Source organism: Bactrocera dorsalis, chromosome 2 (genome assembly GCF_023373825.1).
Source record: "Bactrocera dorsalis isolate Fly_Bdor chromosome 2, ASM2337382v1, whole genome shotgun sequence".
NCBI lineage: Eukaryota > Metazoa > Arthropoda > Insecta > Diptera > Tephritidae > Bactrocera > Bactrocera dorsalis.
The window spans coordinates 101,565,047-101,586,726 of NC_064304.1; the positions used below are offsets into that span (position 1 = coordinate 101,565,047).

General features: G+C 36.0%; 2 protein-coding genes and 2 non-coding genes across 7 annotated transcripts; 2 read left to right on the forward strand and 2 right to left on the reverse strand.

Annotated features, from left to right (window-relative positions):
* The first annotated feature begins 1,089 nt into the window (after positions 1–1,089).
* LOC105229931 (uncharacterized) lies at positions 1,090–2,548 on the forward strand. Its single transcript, XM_011210438.4, has 3 exons — positions 1,090–1,448; positions 1,507–1,754; positions 1,826–2,548. Exons 1-3 carry the CDS (start codon positions 1,431–1,433, stop codon positions 2,409–2,411), a joined length of 852 nt encoding a protein of 283 aa, XP_011208740.2. The 5' UTR covers positions 1,090–1,430; the 3' UTR covers positions 2,412–2,548.
* Positions 2,549–2,601: 53 nt separating this feature from the next.
* On the reverse strand, positions 2,602–2,673 carry Trnag-ucc (transfer RNA glycine (anticodon UCC)). The gene has a single exon. It is a non-coding gene; the product is annotated as a tRNA-Gly (tRNA).
* Positions 2,674–2,975: 302 nt separating this feature from the next.
* On the forward strand, positions 2,976–3,047 carry Trnag-ucc (transfer RNA glycine (anticodon UCC)). The gene has a single exon. It is a non-coding gene; the product is annotated as a tRNA-Gly (tRNA).
* Positions 3,048–4,462: 1,415 nt separating this feature from the next.
* LOC105229933 (uncharacterized) lies at positions 4,463–21,535 on the reverse strand. Of its 4 annotated transcripts, none has more exons than XM_019991657.3 (16): positions 21,186–21,535; positions 20,506–21,020; positions 14,010–14,426; positions 13,651–13,861; positions 12,758–12,829; positions 11,068–11,303; positions 10,909–10,994; positions 10,533–10,835; positions 9,564–10,470; positions 9,135–9,494; positions 8,601–9,058; positions 8,435–8,533; positions 8,055–8,365; positions 7,700–7,976; positions 7,481–7,636; positions 4,463–7,415 (listed from the first exon to the last, which is right to left on the reverse strand). In XM_019991657.3, the coding sequence occupies exons 3-16, from the start codon at positions 14,200–14,202 to the stop codon at positions 7,215–7,217; spliced, it is 3,870 nt and encodes a 1,289-aa protein (XP_019847216.2). In that variant the 5' UTR covers positions 14,203–14,426; positions 20,506–21,020; positions 21,186–21,535; the 3' UTR covers positions 4,463–7,214. The 4 variants fall into 4 exon arrangements, with proteins under 4 accessions (XP_019847216.2, XP_019847214.2, XP_049302922.1 ...); XM_019991655.3 differs by having other exon boundaries at positions 21,142–21,535; XM_049446965.1 differs by having other exon boundaries at positions 21,424–21,497.
* Between the last annotated feature and the right edge of the window lie 145 nt (positions 21,536–21,680).

Below are 21,680 nucleotides of genomic sequence, written 5' to 3' on the forward strand. Positions count from 1 at the left end.
TGTTTTTTTTGATGAAACTGGATCTCCGTAAGCCGTTTCCAACATTCGCAACTATTCCGCAGACAAAATTTGGTTCTTCTTCTTCTTTACTGTAGTAGACACCGTTTACGCGGTTTTAGTAGCTCCAGTCGTTTCTTCTTTTGGCAAGGTGCCGCCAATTGGAAATTCCAAGCGAAGTCAGATCGTTCTCCACCTGGTCTTTCCAACGTAGTGGAGGTCTTCCTTTCCCTCTGCTTCCCTCGACGGGTACTGCGTTGAATACTTTCAGAGCTGGAGTGGTCCGGACTCTATGGGAATTGTTCGCCATCTTCACATCTCTCTCGGTCAGTGGCTTTTTCCAAGGCATTTCTGATGTCTTATCTTATTTTTCCAAGTTGATGCTTTAATTCCAATTATTTATCAATTTCTTACTGATTCACAGGTAATATCCCATTTAAATGGTTTACCTTGTGTGGGTTTAAATGATTCAACCTCATGGCCCTAACTCTCTTTTTCTGATAGACGTAACTAAAGAGATTCGTCTAGACATATACCAACTAAGTTCGGATTCCATCTCTGTACCGCGTGATGGCAATGTTTAATTGAACATTTCTCAATTCTCAGTTTATGAATTCAGCAAATAGGTCCCAATTGGCTCGGCCTAAGCAATAAACATTTGGAGGGCTTCAAATAATGTATCATATTTTAGTTTTATTCATTTGTTATATTTACGCATAATGCCAATAATATTATATAAGGTAATCAGTTTGCATAAAAGTTTTCATTATGCAATGCGGAAGACGGTTATTCAATAGAGAGTGGGCCAAGTATAATACCGCTTTATAATTATATATTAATATATTTGTATATATAAACATGTAATTCTGTTATTGGGTTAAACCGCTCAATAAGTATGCTAGCGTCACTTAACACTCATTGAAATTCCGGCAAAGTGGGCTGCCACTGGCGCCTGCACCGCACTTTGTATTGAACCGGTTAGGTCTGTATACTTACAGTTAATCAAAATATTTCGTTTCCTGTCAATTCGGCGATTTAATTTAATCTACTTTGTAGTAATTGGAAAGCAACGCAGAAGACCACGGCGAAGAGAGCGGCTGATTGGCGTTAGCAGGAAAGCGAAAGGTGCAGAAAATAAACTGTTCTACGTGACCGTTTGCCACAGTCCCTTTGATGCAGACATCTTTATTACAGCAGCTCGTCCATTCACAGAGATATTGGAAGATTTGCTATTAGTTGTGCTAGTTTTGCAAGCGGCTGATATGGGCATAGTTAAGCAAAATCTGTATAAAAAGGCTTGGCATTTCCAGAGTTTATTCAGTTTGTGTCTTCCACTTGTTTCAGCAGTTAAGCTTGAATATATCTAAAATTTGAGCTTTCCACACCACTTTCAGCCGACAGCTAACTAACGGATTAAGAATTCAAATACTAAAATGTACACTAAAAATATGGTCAGTAAAATTTGGTAGGCTCGTAGCAAACGTGGTATTAAAAAATTATTCTCCACAGTTCACACATGTCTTCTTGTTGTGCGCCATCGGCTTCATTGCGATAAGTGCAGGCGAAGGAAATGTGGAGGTAAAAACGTTAACACCGGAGAAGTCCTTGAATCGCCGCAGTCTGTCTGGATTTGGCAGCGAGTCAGGCCACACAGTAGCTATCAGCGCCAGCCCTTGGTTGGGCGGTGGCAATGATGCACATTTCGGTGGCGGTTTTGGGGCCCTAGCTGTCAGTGGCTGGAATCCTTGGAAGAACTTGTAAGACAATAACAATATGAAATAAAAATTTATCATATTTATTTTGAATTCTTAATATGTCTATATTGCAGTGCTACGAGTCACAGTTCGGCGCCTTCACCCAGCGAGGTGGCTAATGCCATTGCCTCCGCAAAGCAAGCTTCTGCCAATGTACTAATTGCGCAACAACAAATGCAGGCCGCTAAAGAGAATGTGCTCAATCAGCAACGCATGGCTATGGAGAAGGAAACAGCTGCCGCCATACTTACACAGAAGTCCGAGGCAGCTGCCGCTATTCAACGCTCCGAAGCAGCGGCTGCCGCACAGGCTGTAGTGTTGGCGCAGCAACGTTTGGCCGCGTCAAAGGCCGCGGTGGCGCATCAACAACGTATTGCTGCGGCGCGTGAAGCTGAAGCAGCATCGGCATTGCAACGATCGGCCCATGCCGCAGCAGCTGAGATACAGAAAACCGAATATGAAGCCTCCAAACTGGGACAATATACACGAAACGGTAATGCTGGCGCGGCACATCATCTCACCTTGACTAAGGATGTGGCATTCAGTCCCATAACGGCAGGCACCAATCACGTACCCAATGTGCAGTCGTTAGGTCCATGGGCGAGCAGTGGCGGCAAGGGATCGACTGGTGGTGGTGCTGGTTCCGGCGGTTGGCTGTAAAGCGCTCAATTTGAAGTTCAATATACATATACTCGTATGAACATGTTTATTACACTCTTTTTAATATTTTTTAATAACTAATTTATATATTAACTATTGCAATAAAAAAGCACTTTGCTGCATGAAATCATAAATAGCTTTTTTTTATTTTAGTAAAATGAAGAGTTGCACAACAACAAAAACTTTAATGTGCGTCGGCCGGGAATCGAACCCGGATCAACTGCTTGGAAGGCAACTATGCTAACCATTACACCACCGACGCACCTATCATTTCTGTCTCCCATTACATATTTGAACACTGTGAACGTTCTACAAATTTTTTTTGTACTAATTATCAATTATGGATATACAAATAATAAATATTCAAAATAATTCTATAATATTTGCCAAAAATAGCGCCGTTATTTATTTTTTAATTGGCATACCAATAAATAAAAGTAAATACTCTTGCTTCTGAATTTCTCTGTAATTCTTAGTATTTTTGGAAGTATTCTTTTGACTCACACTGTGTTGTCAGCTTTTGCTTGGATATCAAAAGGCACCTTTGGCGAGAAATGGATTGTTGCGTCGGTGGTGTAATGGTTAGCATAGTTGCCTTCCAAGCAGTTGATCCGGGTTCGATTCCCGGCCGACGCACATGATTTTTTTTTGTAAATTGTCAAGTAGCCATTTAGCTAGTTAATGGTAATATAATACAATTTTTACTTAGATTAATATAGATCATTTCAACTGTAATATATAATTACCCGGTAGTGTGAGACACCACTGTACCCGTATATATAACATAAACATATCAAGTTGAATTTTTATTCTAAGAGGATACAGTTTCTCTTTTGTGTTAATTCGTACAATATTTAAAAATCGCTGTCACCCTGTGTGTCAGCTGTTCAAAATTGCGCCTTTTAATTTTCAAGTGCTAAAGGAAATTAGCAAGCAAATCCTTCGATATCCGCTTTTATTTAGAAATAAAATTTGTATTCAGAATATATATCTATATATTGTGTTTCTGTGTAATAATAAGTGTTAATTATGTGCTGATTAAATGCAACGTGAAAAATACCCTGAAATTATCAGTTTAAAAATATTTAAACTGGGATTCGGGGAAGTGGCATGCGCTCATAGAAATTAAATGTTAAATGAAAATTAATAATTATTATGCTTTTTAATAAAAATGTGTACGTTAATAATGATGTAAAAAAACAAATTTCTACATGATCGTTTTAAAGAGCAAGTAAATTATCGCGGAATGAAGAACTCTGTTTATGAGATGGAAGGTGTGATTCAAATTTGGCTAAAAGCACTTATTAAATGGAAGAAAAAGTAGTGTTCATAAAATAATATAAAGTGTAATGCCAAAACGGTCTTCAAGCCAAATTTTTTAGCTCATCAAACCAAACAAATTCGGTTAGTCAGTTGGAGACATGGAATATTTCGCAGCATTTCCGTTAAGAAGGTTAGTCGCGTTTTCATACTTCTAAATCCAAATTAAAAATTTATGAGATGAGTTTATTAGTATACAAGTTGTATACTCAAAATAATCGAACTTTTTGAATAATGGATAGAATCTACTTTATATTATCTTTGAAAGTTATTATTTATTAAAAATACGCTCAACCAGCACTTGCATAGATCTTTTTGTGTCATTTGCTGCTTGAGTGGCTGGAGTAACGTCACAGAATCCTGCTTTCATATTGGTTTCCATTTGTGGAAATAGAAAGTAGAAACATGATTCTAGATTAGGAATGCTCCTGTCATGTAGATACATTGCGCTAGATTAGGTGAATATGGCGGGTGTTCGATGAGAGTAATACGTATTTTCAACCAAACTTCCTTCAATTTTTCGGTGTTCCTTTAATTCAGTTGGAACCAAATGCACACAGACTTCCTTTTAACAGAAAACATGTTAATGTTTTTACATGCATTTAATCCGTTAGCAAACATTGTCGTAGTAAAATTGCAACTATACAACTTTTTATTCGTACACTACTTACTACCTCTTCCCCAAAGCGTTTCAACAGCTTTTTCCTTTAAACAGTGAAATAAACATGTGATTTTTATTATTGTTTGCAACATTATATTCATAACACTACAATTTATTAGAAATCGTATTCATATTTCACATTTAAATCATCCGCATTTACATTAATGCAAATCGCTATCATAATTAAATTTGTATCAACTTTTGTTCATTTTGCAGTAATAATATTTATTCTTCGTCATTATGCACTTAAATGTAAATTTATGTTTAATTTAATATGTTTAGTATGTATGTAAATATTTTATATGATGTACATGTGTAAATAAAAACAAATATATTATATAGTGGTGGCCGTATTTCGAGGTTTGTAAAATATTAAATTATTTACAAAAACTAAATATTTTATAATATATAAATATGTATAAAAGTATAATAGAATATAACACTGGGCAAAATTGTGTGAAAATATTTGTTATTTAATTTTACGCTTATGTGTGTGTGTGTGTTGTCTGCATTGTACTCAGGTAATACTAGCGAATGTGAAATTTTATAAAAAAAAAAAAAACATAAATATACATACAACTATGGCAAATTTAGTTGTCTGTATAAATAAAATACTTGTACACAGGTTTATGTTTTAATAGAAGTACATACGTGGAATTGTTTGTGGGAATTAGCGCATGTGTTGCAAATGACTGATTGACAGGTGGTTTATATGGTAAATAAGTTGTTTCTTACTTTGTTCGTGTTAATATGTGTTGTGCCTTTCCGCGCCAATAAATATATATAATTTATTCATAATATTTATCCAAGGTTTAAACATGTATGCGCACATATTAACTTTTCTCTGCATACATTTTTGTTTTGCTGCTAACAACATACATACATATATTATATATATATATATATAAATATAATTAGCATACTTTTCGTTAAATATAAATATCATTTGCAAAAATTTTCAGCTAAACTTCATACCTCACATCTGTTGTTAATTAAAAGTTCGTAATTTTAATTTAATGTTTGACATAAGCTTGTTTGTATTCGGTTTTTTGGTGAAGCTAAGTTGTTTGCTTTTTATTACCACAGCGCGTGGTTCAGGTGCCGGGGGACTGCTGAAAGTAGAGCAAAGCTAGCTGATAAGCGCAGACGGGGGAAGGACTAGGGTTAGTAATAGTTTTATGTAAATATCTATTAATATTTTTATATATAATATTTGTATAACTATTCATCGCTTGTATATAAATTGTAAATGTCGTATTACTTATATTTGCTATTGATCAACATCTTTTGACTTTCATAATAATAATTTTTTGTATTGTTTTTTGTTTTTCATTTGTTACCAAATTGTATTTATGTATGTATGTATATAATATATTCGTACATAGAATTCGTATTGATAATTTAATAATATAGAATTAACATTAATTTGTTAGTTTTGTTGCTACTTAAAATGTAAATCTCATTCAAATTTTTGGTTGCGTTCTTATAAGGGCGTTTTGACTACGGCTAGATAATAGATTTTTGCTGTACCATCCACTTTTCGTCAGACGTAACTAGTTTGCAGCGAAAGATTTAGGAAATGCAGTATCGAAGATTGCTTGAAATGATATTTTAATGGCAATATGCAGAAAGTATACATAAAATCGTAAAAAATTATGTGAAATTGTTAATGAATGCGCGCTCAAAAACAAGCTGCTAAGATTTAAATAAGAACTTTATTAAAAAGCCATAAGCGCTTTATTTAAATTTATTTAAAAGTGGATAATTCATAAACCGAGACCATTTATTTGTAATAAATTCTTTTGCGATGCACTAAAATAAGACCAAAAGCGGTGGATAAATTAATAAAAAATAATAATATAATAATAATAAAAAAATAAAAATAATAAGAAGAGTAGTATTTCATGTTAACACATGTAAATAAGTAGAGTTCTAACGGCATTGCCATAAGCAAAATGGCTTTAAAGAATACGCTTATAACAATTAGACTTAGAGCTATAGAAGAGAGCTGCAAGAAAAATATAAAAAAATATTACATAATCTAAGTGCGATATTCGAGTTCAATTTGAGTAAATATGTATATTATATAGTAACTACATATATAAAGTAGAAAATGAGTTTTCATTGCCAGCATGGCATATTAAAGCAAGCACTTATTTATATGAAAACGTTTCATGGACTATGCGCTACTTGTTAATTTATTTCTCCAGCGAATTTGTAAAATATGTACGAGGAAAGAGAAAAATAAACAAAATTTTATAAAAAAAAGAAAACATAATAAGGCAAAAAACTGTTGCAACAACTGACCAATGCAAGAAGTGTAACTACAATGTCAATGAAAATATTGAAATGGCTCACTTAATATTTACTTTTTGTTCGCACGACTAGATGCTTTATATGGATGTACAATAAAATAGCCATACAGCAGTTAGTTGTATGTATACGCCTTGCACATTGTAAATCTATAATGTATGTGTATATGCTATGTTATACAAATATATATGTATATGCCTGTTGATTAATATGTATGTATATAACTACTATGAATGCTCCATCAATACATATGTATGTATATATACTATATATATGAACGAATGCATATGGAAATGTATGCGCATGAACAAATGACACTCGTTGTATGAACGTCCGCTGCCAGTGCTGCAACTACTTCACATACAAAACCACGCGCATTGACGCGCATTCATATGCTGCATATAAAATACTTGCCAATTTATATGTAAATTAAAAACCATTCTTATAATTTATTAGCTAACTTTAGCTGCTTTACGCAGGCGTATCGCCCTAAACACTAGTTGGGCGTCTTAAACCGTTGTGCCATACGCGTTGAAGACAGCGCGCGAACTGTCTGTGTCCAGTGATATATCTTCGGGGCTCGCCAAGTCCACGCGCACATTCGAGTTGGTGCGTCGTCGCGCCGTTTGTGCGGCACCCCAATTGCTGAGCGTCCAATGGAAGCCGGACGTTTGTACCGGCTCCTCGGACACTTTTACCTGCGTGCAAACCTATTGAAAGATAAATAATTCGCTGTTATTTAGGGTGTATTTGAAGGCACGTGCGATCGGCTCACCTCACGGTTAACGCAAGGCAATGTTTCGGTGCCGTTGCCAACAATGCCAGAGCCAGAACCGGAATCGCGTGTGCTGCCAATACTGCTACTAGTGGCTAACGAGTCGTTACTAGATTCTGTTACAACACCGCGATAGCGCGCAACTGATTGCACAGCCTACAAAACATCAAATTAATCAATGTGATTGACATAAAGCGACCTTGTTGCTGGCATACTTACCATCACATCACCGCCTTGACAATCTTCGATTGACTTGAGTATTTCCCACACAAGTTCCGAGTCGAGCGGTATAGGATTTTCGGAGTCACGATTGTGTATGGCGATGGCAATGTGCACAGGATGCGGCACAGGTAACGGTATAAGCAACTTCTCCGTGACGCCTTTCTCGTCCGTTTTCTTTTTCCACGGACGCCATGGTTTCAGCGGCTCTGGCGCTTTCGCGTTTTGCGAACGGTGTGCGCGCACACGTGGCGTCGTCAAGCCGACGGACATGTCTCTGTTACGGTGTAATGTAAGTGATTAACTTAGCTAGAATCTTAATAACCATTACTTATTAAAATTGAACTACACTCACCGCTTTTCTGGCTTCCTGAAGTTAAGCGTGATTCTGGAGCGCGGATTGAAGGCCGTCACTTCGAGGAATGGCAAATGCACTTGCACATTACCACGCGGCGCGTACACGTTACCCAGCAAATCCAAACCTTTGGAACCTATCACATCGGTAGCGTTTTGTACCATTTCTGTGTAACGTGTTAAGTCGAGCGAGGGATGCGGTTCTAATTTAAAATGTGTATCGTTCTCAGTCAATGGCGTTAGAAAATCTAAGCTAAATATTTCGGTATACATGAGACCGGCCAGACCGGGCCAATCGTTTACACTAAGGCCCTACGAATGGGAATGAAAGCAAGAACATCGTGAATTTGCGTTTAACTGTAAAGTTGCCTGGCGATTTACCTTATTATCCCAAAAGTCATCTTCACTAATGGACAGCCTGGCAATAACATGTGACGGATAACATTTCTCTAATATATGGGCGGCCAGTTGTATGGCAATCTGCAAAAGCAGCAAATGCTTTCTTTGAAAACCCCGGATTTTGTGCATTTTTTTAATTCACACTCACCTTCAACTCCTTGGTATTTAATTTTATACGCGTTTTCACCTGTGTTGTCAGCGAGGTTTGTAGTTCTCGTCTCCGCTTTTCCAACTTCTCGTGTAGGGTGCTCATTAGATCGTGTGCCTCGCGATCCAGTGTCATATAAGGCCCTGTCTTCGCCAGTTGTGCCGAGAATGGACCAAAGCAGGCTTCTACGAATTGACTGAAATCCTTTTGCGGCTGTAGTATGATGCGCTCCATGGCGTGTTGATATGCCTGAAGTTCGTCCAACTCCATTTTCGCCTCAAACGCTGCCAAAGCTTGTTCGGGTTTGATGATAAAATAGTAGTCGAGCGCTAGGCCCGGTCCAGCTATACGCTTTACAGCAATGCTATCGGAGGCCGGTACACGGCCACATTTTTTTATGAACAAGTGAAACGTCAAGGAATCCCATAGCAGCCGTAGCGAGAAGCGGACCACGCCAACTAATAAAAAATGTAGACAGTTTGAGATTGAAAAAGGGAAATCATTTAATGTACAAGCACTCTCAGCGATGCTTACCGACTAAAATTATGCTCGATGCCAGCGGACAGCAGAACGTAGCGACCAAAACGGCGGCAACCGGCTGTAAAAGCCCCTGCATCATAACGTTCCAAACAACAGCCTCCAGTAGTATACAGTAACGATTACGCGAGTTATCCGGACAGTCCAAATCGTAGATGAGTATCATATAGAGATGCAAAAGCATTGTAAATATAGGAATCCAAAGTGGCGCGGTCAGCGCTAATGCAATACTGAGAAAACTGGTGGCTAAGCAAATCAACGGAAATGCGAATAGTATGATAAGAGTGCCGAGAAAGCCCTTAAAGAAATAATTCCACACACGATTTAAGTTGCGCGTCAGTCCTTTGCCAATGAAGCCTTCGAATCAAAGAGAACAGGGACAGAATTTCATATAAACTAAAGCAATGTAGAATTGTGTGAACTCACCAGTGTCCGGTTCCGTTTCGAAGTGTGTACGTGATTTTGATATGTGTCGCCAGAGTTCGATCAAGCGTGAGGCCATCGTCTGCGTAATGCTGGTCTTGCGCGGAAACAGAGTGCCATTGATCTGTGACAGCTCCAAGTCCGGCATGAACGGCTTCACACAGAAGAGTGCACGCAAACCTAATGGACTGCACCAGGGCACCAGTATGCCGAGCAGAAACATCATGTTCCATGTCCAACACCAGGTGCGCTGCAGTAAATTTAGTAAACGCCAAAGTGGCCAGCGCGTGCTGGTTGTACGTATGATTTCCTTCTCCACCAAGAATACTGGCTGACTGGGATCAGAGCGTGGCGTTACGATCGAGGTAGCCTGCTGACTAATTACTGTGGGTATCACATCCGATTGACCTTGAAAGTTGCGTCGTATTATCCAAGCACTCGGCGACCATATGCGGCAAGCCCATTGAAAGCTGCGCGTCGGCGTTTTCGCATTTTTAAGCTCTTTGAGTAGAACTGGTTCGCGCTCTTTCATGAACGCCAAGTCGCGACTAAGAAAATAGGCAGTTTGGTGCAAATTATGTTTGGTGCACATTTTTAGCGCCTCCTCATGTGCCGACCATGCGGATTTACTGAGTTTGCTCTCCTCGGCTTTGCGCAATTTCGAGCGTAGCCAAGGCGCGACACGCGACAAAACCGAATGATCGTTGGCAAGACATTTTTGATGATCTTCGCGAGTGCGCTTAATATCCTTCTGCACTTTGTCCATCGCCTTGTACATGAACACAACAGACTGTGCCTGTTGGACCAGAAGTTCGGGAATACCATCGCCCAGCTCTGCCAACTTGGGATTCGACAGTATAGAGGAGTAGACGCGTTGCAGGTATTCCTTCATAACAGCCTCATTTACTTCCTATCAAACATTTTTTAAGCATTAATATTAGCATTAAAATAAAATATTAAATATTTGCTTACCTCCTCGATTTCCTTGTCGCTAAGCTTTTTGGCGCGCAGCTCTGCAATGAGGCGCTCGCGAAAGTGCAGAAACCAGCCGCGTGTCTCGCGTTCCAATATGCCGATAAGCACCGGCAGTGCTTTGCGCATGACGTCACGACAGAATAGGCGCAAATCAATCTCCTGTCCTTTGGGCGTGAGAAAGAGATACGGAACCGGTTGTGTTACCTCGCAGCTATTGAAATCGAATTTTTCCATTGTAGCGCGGCGCAGCATTTTGCGCACGTACGAACACAGCCCATCCAGACAGTCTTCGAATTCGGGCTAAAATGCCAAAAGAAAAGTGACTTAACATATAAAATAACAGTAGTATTTTGGTAACTATTGCTACACTTACGCGACACACTAGCTCCGCAATTAGAAAGCGGCAGCGCTCCTCCTTGATTTTATAATCCAAGTTATGCGCGAGCAAAGCCGGCACGCCTACAAAATAAGACAAAAGCAATATTTATTATTTTAATTTTGTTTTTTTTTTATTCTGTAATACTTCACATACCGATAAACATATCGAACAGCTTGATAATACCATCTAGCAGCGCCTGCGCGGCGTGCACTACCGAAAAGAAGTGCCCAAAAATGCGCGCACGCGCCGTCACAACAATGAAACGCGCGGCCAGCGCCAAGTCGCTGAGGAAGGAATCATGGGCGCGCAATGTGCCCTTCTGCAGCAGCTGCGACAGTCGCCACTTATGCACCTGGCCGGGAAAGTGCAAGCTGGGCACATCGAATTCACTGTGTCAAAAAGTAGAGAAGAGAAATTTGAAAAAGGAAAAATGCAAAGCAGAAGGAAGGCAGGGCAACCGCAGTGAGCGGAAATCAATAAAACAAATCAGTTCCGGCGAAATGCGCTACTAAAGTGTGGTATTTATGGGCGTACTATTGCGGTAACGGCGCTTCAATGTGAAATGTGCCTTGACATGCTGACAAACTACTAAGCAAATGCATATGCGAGCTATGTACATGTTAAGTAATTGCTTTGTGGCTGCGCAGCTCCTGGTAATGCTCAGAATATAAAAAGGAAATTGCATTTTTATTTTTGTTGTGTTTGCTTTTGTTTTCTTATTTTGTTGGGTGGTTTGTATGCGTATTAATTTAAAGAGGAATGCGTGCCGCGAATGCGTAAAATGTCAGCGAGGAAATGACAAACGCCTAGCGAGTAGCTCAGCAAATGGGTAAGGATGAGGTGCAGATGAGCCGATTGCTATGTTGAAGGAGTGCTTTTTTCGTTTTAGTGCTTTATGAATTTGGTGAGTAACTAATATTTTGCTTAATGGTAGTTAAATAGAAGGAGACAATGCTGTTGAGTGATTTTGGCGAAATTATAATGGGGACTTTCGAAAAGCTTTCAAACCAATCATCAAGATTTTGTTTTAAATAACCATTTCAACAGTTTTATTTATTTTGTGCAAGCGAGGAGCAGCGAGTTTATGGGTTTCAAAAAATCGATTTGATTAAATTTTCCAAAAAATTTTTAAACTCGTTTTTCTCGAAACTGTGCTTTTAAAGTCGGTTGAAATTTTTGGTTTTACATACCTAAAGAAACCCTTGTAACCGCTTAAGCACTATATTTTAGTTTTTAACTAATTATTTTGTTTTTATTCAAAAAAATATCATCTTAAAATGTAATTAAACTTTATATCTATTTAAAAGTCAGAAAAATGCGTTTTTTTATGTTTACCACGAAGTTTATAATACACGACAAAATACGAAAACACTTTTTCGACCACCCAATATTAGCAAAAATATTTTATTTTTTGAAATTCACAAGCCGCTATAACACTGAAGTAAAACACAGCATTGCTTTAACAACTCGTTTGCTTTTAGGAGAAGTGCACATCATTCTGAAACTACTCGATTTTTGAAGATGCCCATAAATGTCAGTGTTTGAAACATGGAATTAATTTAAATTCATTTTAACAAAAAAACACACAAATAAGCATATATGGAATTGTATGAATATATGTATGTATGATATGTATGTTTGTATAACTTGACTACACATACAACTGGTCTCTATATACTTATGTAACGCAGGTATTGGATACGCAGCTCAATAAACACAACATTGAAATCGAAATTAATTATTTCGTAAATAAAAAAATTCTTGAAAATGTACACAAAAAGGCAAATATATGCATGTATGTGTGTATGAATATTTTGAATTTGTTTATTTGAACGGTATTTACCCATTTTTACGTATTGTTTCCAATTGTGCCAAAGTTAATTTCTTTGGCTTGCCGTATTTATCCTTTTGCAAGCTTTACGCGTATATTTTACAACAATTGCAAATAGTTTGGATTTTTTATATTCGATTTTAGGAAATACAGAAAAGAGATTAACATGATGTGATATTGAATACAGAATTGTAAAACAATTAGAAAATAGCAAAGTGATATTATTTCTAAGAAAAAAAAAACAAGCGCCATACAATTACAATACTAAATTAAAGAAGAAAAGCAAAAATACGGAAAACAACTGTTTTTTAAAACCAAATTTCGATTTTGAAAAAATGTTTGTAATTTGCAGCAACGCTGAGCGGTGTGTAATGCAAAGAGTGTAAAATAAGGGAAATATGCAAATTGAAAGCGAAAGATCTATGTAATTATGAGTTTATTTGAGAAAATCTCTGCCAAGCCAAGCCTGAGCGGTGAGCTGACTTTGATGACTGTATGCTAAGCCGTGATTTTATTGATCAAATAAATACAAATTAATTATTCATTTAAGACAAGTAATAGAAAATCATTAAATCTACTAAAATGAAATGACATATTTTTTTTTAGCTCAACTTTGGTACCCAAGCGCGAGCAGATGCGCACATAAACAAATAAATTGACCTGCATTGTTAGCGATAATAACCGAGGGAATGCAAACAAAAAGGGAAACAAATATTATTCACAACAACAAACAGAAATCACAATTGAAAATAAGAAAAAACAACAAAAACAAAAAACAAAAGTAAAAAAAAACAAAACAAAAAACACAAAAACCAGAAATAAGAAAAAAAAAAAATGACAAAAAGAAGAAAGAGAAAAAAAAACACAAACTTATAGGCGATTATAAAATCGATATAGTGGCTCACCCAGACTCGCGCAATGACTTCAGCTGCGAATTGGTGAGGCGTCGCGGTTCACCGCTGCCATCCGATGCAACGGCATCCAACTCATCAAAGGGCGGCGCTATAAATAGGTCGCGCAAATTAATCGGTCGCGTTTTGTTGCGGTTACTGACGCTGTTCGTTGCATTGTTGACGGTCAGCACTAGTGTTGTTGCGGATAGCGGTTGCGGGAGTACTGCGAAACCGATGACATCGTCGCAACAGCAATAGCAACAGCAAAAGAAAAACAAAACAAAGTAACAATAAAGTTAATCAGTGTGATCATCAACGCTTAGCGTAAATAGGTGTCTATGTATGTGTGTGTGGTTTGTGTCAAAACTCACCGATTGGGAAGGTTTTCCAATGATACAGAAACTGTTCGGCTACGTGTTTGATTTGTTCGACCAGCTGCTCGACTTCGGGCGGTGCGCCAACCAAATTAACCGTAAATTGTACAGGTTCACGCTCTGGGCCGCTCAATGATAGTGGACGTAGATGTGTACCGGAGGCACTGCCCGCTAGTGGCAGCATTGACATTTTTTTATCCACTAATCTTTACGAGTTTATTCACCTCTACTTTTTGGCGTTTGTATGTGTTGATGTAAAAGTTTTTCTGCTATCAGCGGGTCGTCGACTTTGTTGATTTCGGTTAATTTATGTTATATTACAGCATTTCGCTACATCATCGATAGTTATTGAATGCTTAATTTTGGCTTTGGGGCGTAGATTTCGTGTATTTAGAATTGTGAAATTCGTTGATTCTGTAAAATTAAGAAAGACTTTATATAACAAATATTTAATTTATTATTTTTTAGAAATATGCAATGTATGTGCTGCTGTTTGCCTTTCATATAAGCTTGGGGCAACTCTTTCGAAGCTAAATTAGAAATATTGTGTTTTTTAAATCTTTGAGGTTATCTTCCAACCACAGACATTTATGGCGCTAAGAATTTTTTTATTGTGTATGCTTGAATTCAAATTTCAAGGTTAGTAATGTGTGATTTATGTCGAAGAAAAGTCGAGATGTTTTATAGTCTCATTAAATTCTACAACACCTCTATAATATTGTGCTAAATTTTCAAGTTTATCCGAGTAATACATTGTTTCGGAGATACAGCCTTAGGAAGTTGTGCGATCGAGGCTAGCTAGCCTAAATGCGCCGCCTTTAAATGCGTTTTTCTCGAAACTGTGTTTTTGAAGGTCGGTTGGCAATATTTCTCGAGAATTACTCAACCGATCTTAATGAAATTTTACACAGATCCTTGAGATGCAACTCTTAAAGACTTAACAGAAGGATTTTTTTCACTGAAATTTTAAATTTTTTGTAAAAATGTCTGCCAAAGATCCAATTTTCAGTTTTTTTTTTCCTTCTTCCAAGCTCTAAGTTAAGGTTTTAACTAAAACACGTATTTTTTCAATTTACATGATCTTGTAAGGAGTTATCCTGTCATGCGGGTGCATCTTTTTCCCGAGGGCCAATGGCATCGCAGGGGCCGAATTTGAAGTATTTTTTCCAAAAATTTCAGAATTTCTTTATTAATAGTGTATATTTGTATCAGTAAAAAATTCTAATAAAATATTGAATTTTTTTTTATTAGAAAAAAGTTTTTGAAAAAAAGGTTGTCTTTTACCCGAGGAAACCCATGTTATCCCTTAAGCATAGTGGTATTGTTAAAAACTGCTAAAACTGCGATAAACCCATGACTGAATATGCCAGTAACATTAAATTTTACACTTGAGTCAATGTGTGTGATTTATAATTGAAATGCGGGGGTAATCCTTTTCTGACAATGGTATCTCTGTATGTCAAAAATGGCTTCACTTAGCTCCCATATACCTAATATAAAGATTTTCGAACTTCAAGGTGACTTTAAACCGCATATACGAGTATCGGCCAGCATGTGAGTTATCTCAGTGAAAATGTGAGAGCGTGTTCTACTCATAACAATGTATTTCTGTGCTAAAAATGGATAAAATTGGTCGAAAACTTGACCTAGCTCCCATATAACTATTACCAGGATTTTCGAACACCCGTCTGATTTTACTCCATATAGATTGGTGATGGGTTGTGAGATATTTCTGGATCAATGGTGCCGCTGAGAACGTAACCGTCAATGGAAACCATTACGCGACATTTGTTTTCAATAAGACGGCGCCACTTCCACACAACACATCAATCAATGAATTTATTGAGAGATCGTGAAATATCAGACTGTTAGACTTTTTCCTGTGGGTATATTAAAGTCTAAAGTCTATGCGGACAATCCAGCTTCCAAGGCCTAGAGAAGAACATGACAGTCGAAATACTCGAACGAGTTATCGAAAATTGGAATCAATGGATGGACCATCTGAGACATAGCCACGGTCAAAATAATAAACATTCCCCATTCAATTTAAAGTTGCTGTGTTTTTTTTACTTTTTAAGTAGAGTACCTTGAAATGGATCAGCCTATGTATGAGGGCGGTCCATTGGGTACTAAGCCAACAAAAAACGGGAAAATATTTAAAAAAAATAGTGATTTATTTCTCATTGTAATCTTCTTTTCAATCGATACACATGACCCAACACATCCACATGCACATGCGGTAAACTACGACTTTTATATCATGTTCAGACCGAAAATTTGAATGGATTATATTACATTCAAGGCCTTCACTAATCAGCCCGTTCTCACTGCCGTTGGACAGATGATAAAACAGCTGTTTTTGCCATTCAAGAATTCACATCGCTTAATATTAATTAAAAGAAAACATTGTCATATAGTATTTTGTTACAAAAGCCGTCTTCTTTTAAATATTTGTCGGTCTGAACACGGTATAGCTCGCCGAAATTAACAGCAGCTACATGCGGGTATGCACTCCGTTCGAACGAAAGTCGGATCTACGTTACCACAGCTGGGCTTGGATAATAGCACCATGTACTGTCAACTCAACAGTATCATTTAAAATTGTTGGAAAATACTTCCTTTCGCTGCAATAATAGCAAGAACAACAACAACTATAATATACTAATCTATAGTAAATTTAGTTTGTCAAAGTAGCGCCATCGGGCGTTAGGTCTATATATCTATCAGACCACCCTCGTATTACATATGTATTTTCATACTCTGTTTGTTTTTACAGTGATACTTTCTGATTTTAACCGTTGGATTTCTTATGCTTGAAAATACTAATAAACCAAACAATAAAAACAAACAGCTGTAGTGGTCAAGTGTATGTACAAGCGCTGGAATTGCGGCATTTGGAATAAATCCAAATTAAAGACATCAAAAGCTATTAAAGCGGAATTCTTGATGGAATAATAAAAGCAACAACAACACTAATAAGACCGAAAGCAAATTGAAAGTGAAATACAAAGCAGACAAATACACACATGCACGAAAGCGCTACAATTATGTATGTCTATTAGTAAAAAAGTGTAAAAGAAAGTTAAGTACAGTGCGGTGACTATTGGAACTGTGCCCATCTACTTTATTGAAGACTTTGCGGAAGAAAGAAGGACCAAACACGTGATCCCGATCACTGATCCCGGTTTTCACGAGAAATTTTTTTTTAAAGCGATGAAAATTACTTTTGTTTAAAAGGTTAAGATAATGAACAAAATTGCCGCATTTGGAGGGATGATAATCCACAAGCCATTGTTGAGACGTTAAGGCATTGTCGCGATGGAGTCATGACTAATATATAAATTGAGCCCCTCCGGTGAAACTTATGCGAGTCGAAATCATACTGGCCATAATTCTTGTCTATAACATTAAGTTTTATGTGTTTTATTTCTTCTTGAAACCCACATGACTAAAAAAACACTCTATATAATCCATGTAAGTAAATATGTATACAGCAAAGAGTTCTGCTGGAAAACATTAAATACTCGTTTAAAAAATACCGGATTATCAAAAATTACTTTTTAAAAGGCCATGTGCGTCTACATACATATCTGCGCTACAACAACGGCAAAATATCTGTCGTTATGTCTGTATGTACGGGAAGTATACTCGTGACCACGCAAACCTTACCACTATACTTTATTAAATTTTTTTTCGGACTTATTCGTTCGCTCGGTATTTTCTTCAATTTTGTTTTTTTAATGTTTTTAGTAAGCATTAGTAAACTAAATTGTACACACTTGTATTATCTAATTATAATTATAGTTTTTAATTTATTACGTTTAATGAGTAAAACATAAATTAGCTTTTCTGAGCTTATTGTTTTTAGAGTGATACACCGACTATAAATAAAATATTAATTTAAATTATAGTGTAAATGAAATTAAATTAAAAAAATAAAAATTAATAAATTTTTCATCGCATGTCAGTCTCTTACATTTCGAGCTCATTTTGTAAAGCTCACTCTCTTTCAATTGATTTATCTACATATAGCTGAATGTGTTTTGTGTTTAATTTTTAATATTTTTGATTAATAGCATGTCATTAACTTATTTCTAAATAAAAAAAAATTTCAGCAAAAAGTACCGTTATAAAGAAGTCAAATATACACAATACTTGAAAATTTTGAGTGGTAAGGTTTGAGTGGCCACTAGTCTATACATATAAGTACATACATATGTATGTATGTTCAGTTTTTGAGATGTTGATTTGAAATTTTCTAGAGGTCCGTAACCGATTTAGGGCAAACCGAGGTATGGAAAACTATTTATTTGACAAGGTACTACAACGAAAGCAGTAGGTCAGATTTATCCCCAATTCAAAATGGGAAATACACACATGTCAAATCAAGAAATTCTGTATCTCTTTAAAATATCTGTCTTAATTATTTACATACATATTTGTATATAACATATGGAGCGGCGATGTTGTAAAATTACAGTAACAACAAGTGAGGGATAACCGCTCCAATAACAACAAAGATAATAAAAATTACATAAATAACAAGTGTTTGAATATTGAGAAATGCGATGCGCGCAATATGGGTGGGGTCAAGAAGCCAAGTATTGCAGCACGTTTTTCCACACTCGAATAAACAAATTAATATTAAGCATTCATATATTTAAACTATAATTGTTAGCTGATTATTATGATAGATTCTAGCAACAGTACACTTACATATATATACATATATGTACGTATGTATATATGTATTCATATGCTGTTGCTGTACATACATACATACATATATAGTACATATTATGTATAACATCCCAAAATCGTAAATACGAATTTAAACTATTTTTAAAGCATCTATTCATGTGCTACATACAACATATGTACATATTAATGTATGTCCACACAGACAGACATTTGTGCAGTGGAAAATTGGTATGAATACAACTTCTGGAGAATATAAAATCAAAATTCCGAAATTCTAATTGTTTACACATTTTATTTTGGAGGCTAAAAGCAAGTTTTATTAACAGCGGGACTAACTTTTGGCGTATAAGCAAATGTGCGAAACATACATATTTTAAATTTGTATATACGCATATTTTTTATATTTCCTATGTACATTTGTGACTTTTAATAGTAGAGAAAAAATTTAAATTCAGACATTTTCACTCTGCAAATTTTTTTCTAATAATTTAGTTTAACTTGCGTATATATTTGTTTCAAAAGCATAAACATACATACATACATAGATTTTGAAGCAAATAAATGAAATTTTTAATAAAGTTCTTGAAAATTAAAGATTTTTTCGAAATTATTTATTGTTAAAATAATACTGATATATTAGTCCGTAATATTTGGTGATAATCTTCAAGTTTTCGAACTATCAGTTTAATCGGCACTCATATAATCCAGTCGGCATAATAATAGTATTAAGTTGAAATTTCAGTGGACGCATAGAAGGTTAGCTATTCATAATTTTCGGAATTTTTTATTCAAATATAACATGAATGACCTCTTTTATTGTATTTTCTTTACTTACTGTAAACGGTATGCAGGAACGCATACAAATATAATTTATAATATTTTTCCTCAGAAACCACAATAAAATTACCTCACCTAAGCGCAGTTATCGTGCACACAACACTTTAACTACACAAGTTTTAATATTTGTGTCGAACTTAGTATAGCATGGCGTCACCAGCAATGCTATTAAGTCCTCGTCGCACTAATAGGCATGTATGTATGTATGTATGTACCCAAATTATTGTACGTATTTACATACAAAAATAACCATTCGCTCCTGCTTTCATATAAAAACAATTCTTAAGAAAGTAAACGTATTGTTATAATAATGCTGACAGCTTCAAATGTTACATATAAAGTCAGGTACAAAATCAAAACACAAAAACAAATCAAAATTTATTATTAAATTTTGTTGTTCGTGGCGTGAGCATTGATAGAGTTGTTGTTAATGTACTGTATATTGAGGCTTTCGTTGTTGCTATTGCTACCAATGATGTGATGTTAAATCAACGAGTTAAATTTCGGTACATAACTGCTTAGTACATGGTATATAATTTATGTGCGCATGGATGTAGGAACAGCGTTTTAAATTAAACTTGTTGTGAGAACTAATACATAAACACATACATATGTAAATGCAACAGCACATAATTAAAGTTTTGTAAATGAGATTTAACCAAGTACTGCCCAAAAATTTGTTTCAATCTCTGCAGTCTTGACTAAAACTGTAATTCGTAACTCAATTTATTATAGTGAAATATTAGTATTTATTATATATGTTATGTACATATATATTTATGTAGAATGGAATACAAATATCTTTGTAACTCAGTACGTCAATTCCACATTATGACAGACAGGAATGTGCTGCAGCGTAGTCAATTAATTTATTTATACACGGAATGTGTCTGCGTACGTACATAGGAACGACTATACATGTTATGTTTTTGCGTGCTTTTCTACTTGAACTCACCGTTTTTACGTGTGCGCTGCTCTACTCCCAATTACAAGCTCAAGTCTTTACAGCCGCCATCACCAACTATGCGGTACTCATTGCTTTCGCAGACTTGTAATCTAGCAGCCTCTTCCCTGCGTATACTCGCTATTATATTGACAAGGTATGTCTTCGGTTAAATTGTTGGCACGGTCAGCCGGTCAATCTGCACAATCCTCACTCGGATGATTTCGCTTTGAGCGTCTTTATACTACAACACCATACACGTTGACCCTTCTTTTCTTGAACGTTTTATTGCTCTCACACTTATTTTTACGTAGTGGCTCTGCTTTGTAAACTTTTTTTATTGTTGTAACTGTAGCCGCTGTGCTCCTCACTTCCACACAATACAAATGTTTTACAGCATCTTACATTACTACTCCATTGTTTGTTGCATTTTATTTATATATGTACATATCTATTTTTTCAGCCACTCTTATTATAGAAGGTACTTCCTCAAGTGACAAAAGGGATTCAAATCAACGAAGCAGAACCTAAAGAATCAGATTTCTTCACATTTTTCAAATCTAAATTCTATTTATTTTAACATGCGCCCTATATTTTAATGGTCTACATATCTATATATCCTATTTTTAAATTAAAATTATCTTTTACAAGGCAGTATCACTACACGGTTCTTTCCGTTTCACTCCACGCACCGCTTATTTCCTTTTTCAGTTCTACTCCGCTCCGCCACGCTCGACACTCCACTTTGCACAATTTTCATTCACACTTCATCTTCATTTCCACTTCGTGTTATAGATTTTTCCATTTTAATTTTTATTCTTTTCATGTTTCATTTATAACTCTTCTCATTTTTAATCAAATTACAAAATGTATGCACATTTATTGTTGATATCTTCTAGATACATTTTATTCCAATAAGAAAATTCTTACTTTCTGTTTAGGAAATATTGGAAAAAGCGATTCTAGTCAGAATATATCAGAAAATCGAACTTATAAACCGAATGCACCTTTTAATGCTTTGAAAATCTCGGAAAAACTGAAATGCAACTTTGCTCTTTCTTTTCTTTCGGTCGATTGTTTACTACTACTAACAGGTCAGAGGCAGGGTTGCTATTTTTTGAGATATGTTTAATTGATGTCTAATGTTTTTCTACACCATTGTATTTCAATAAAACAAGAAAAATTTA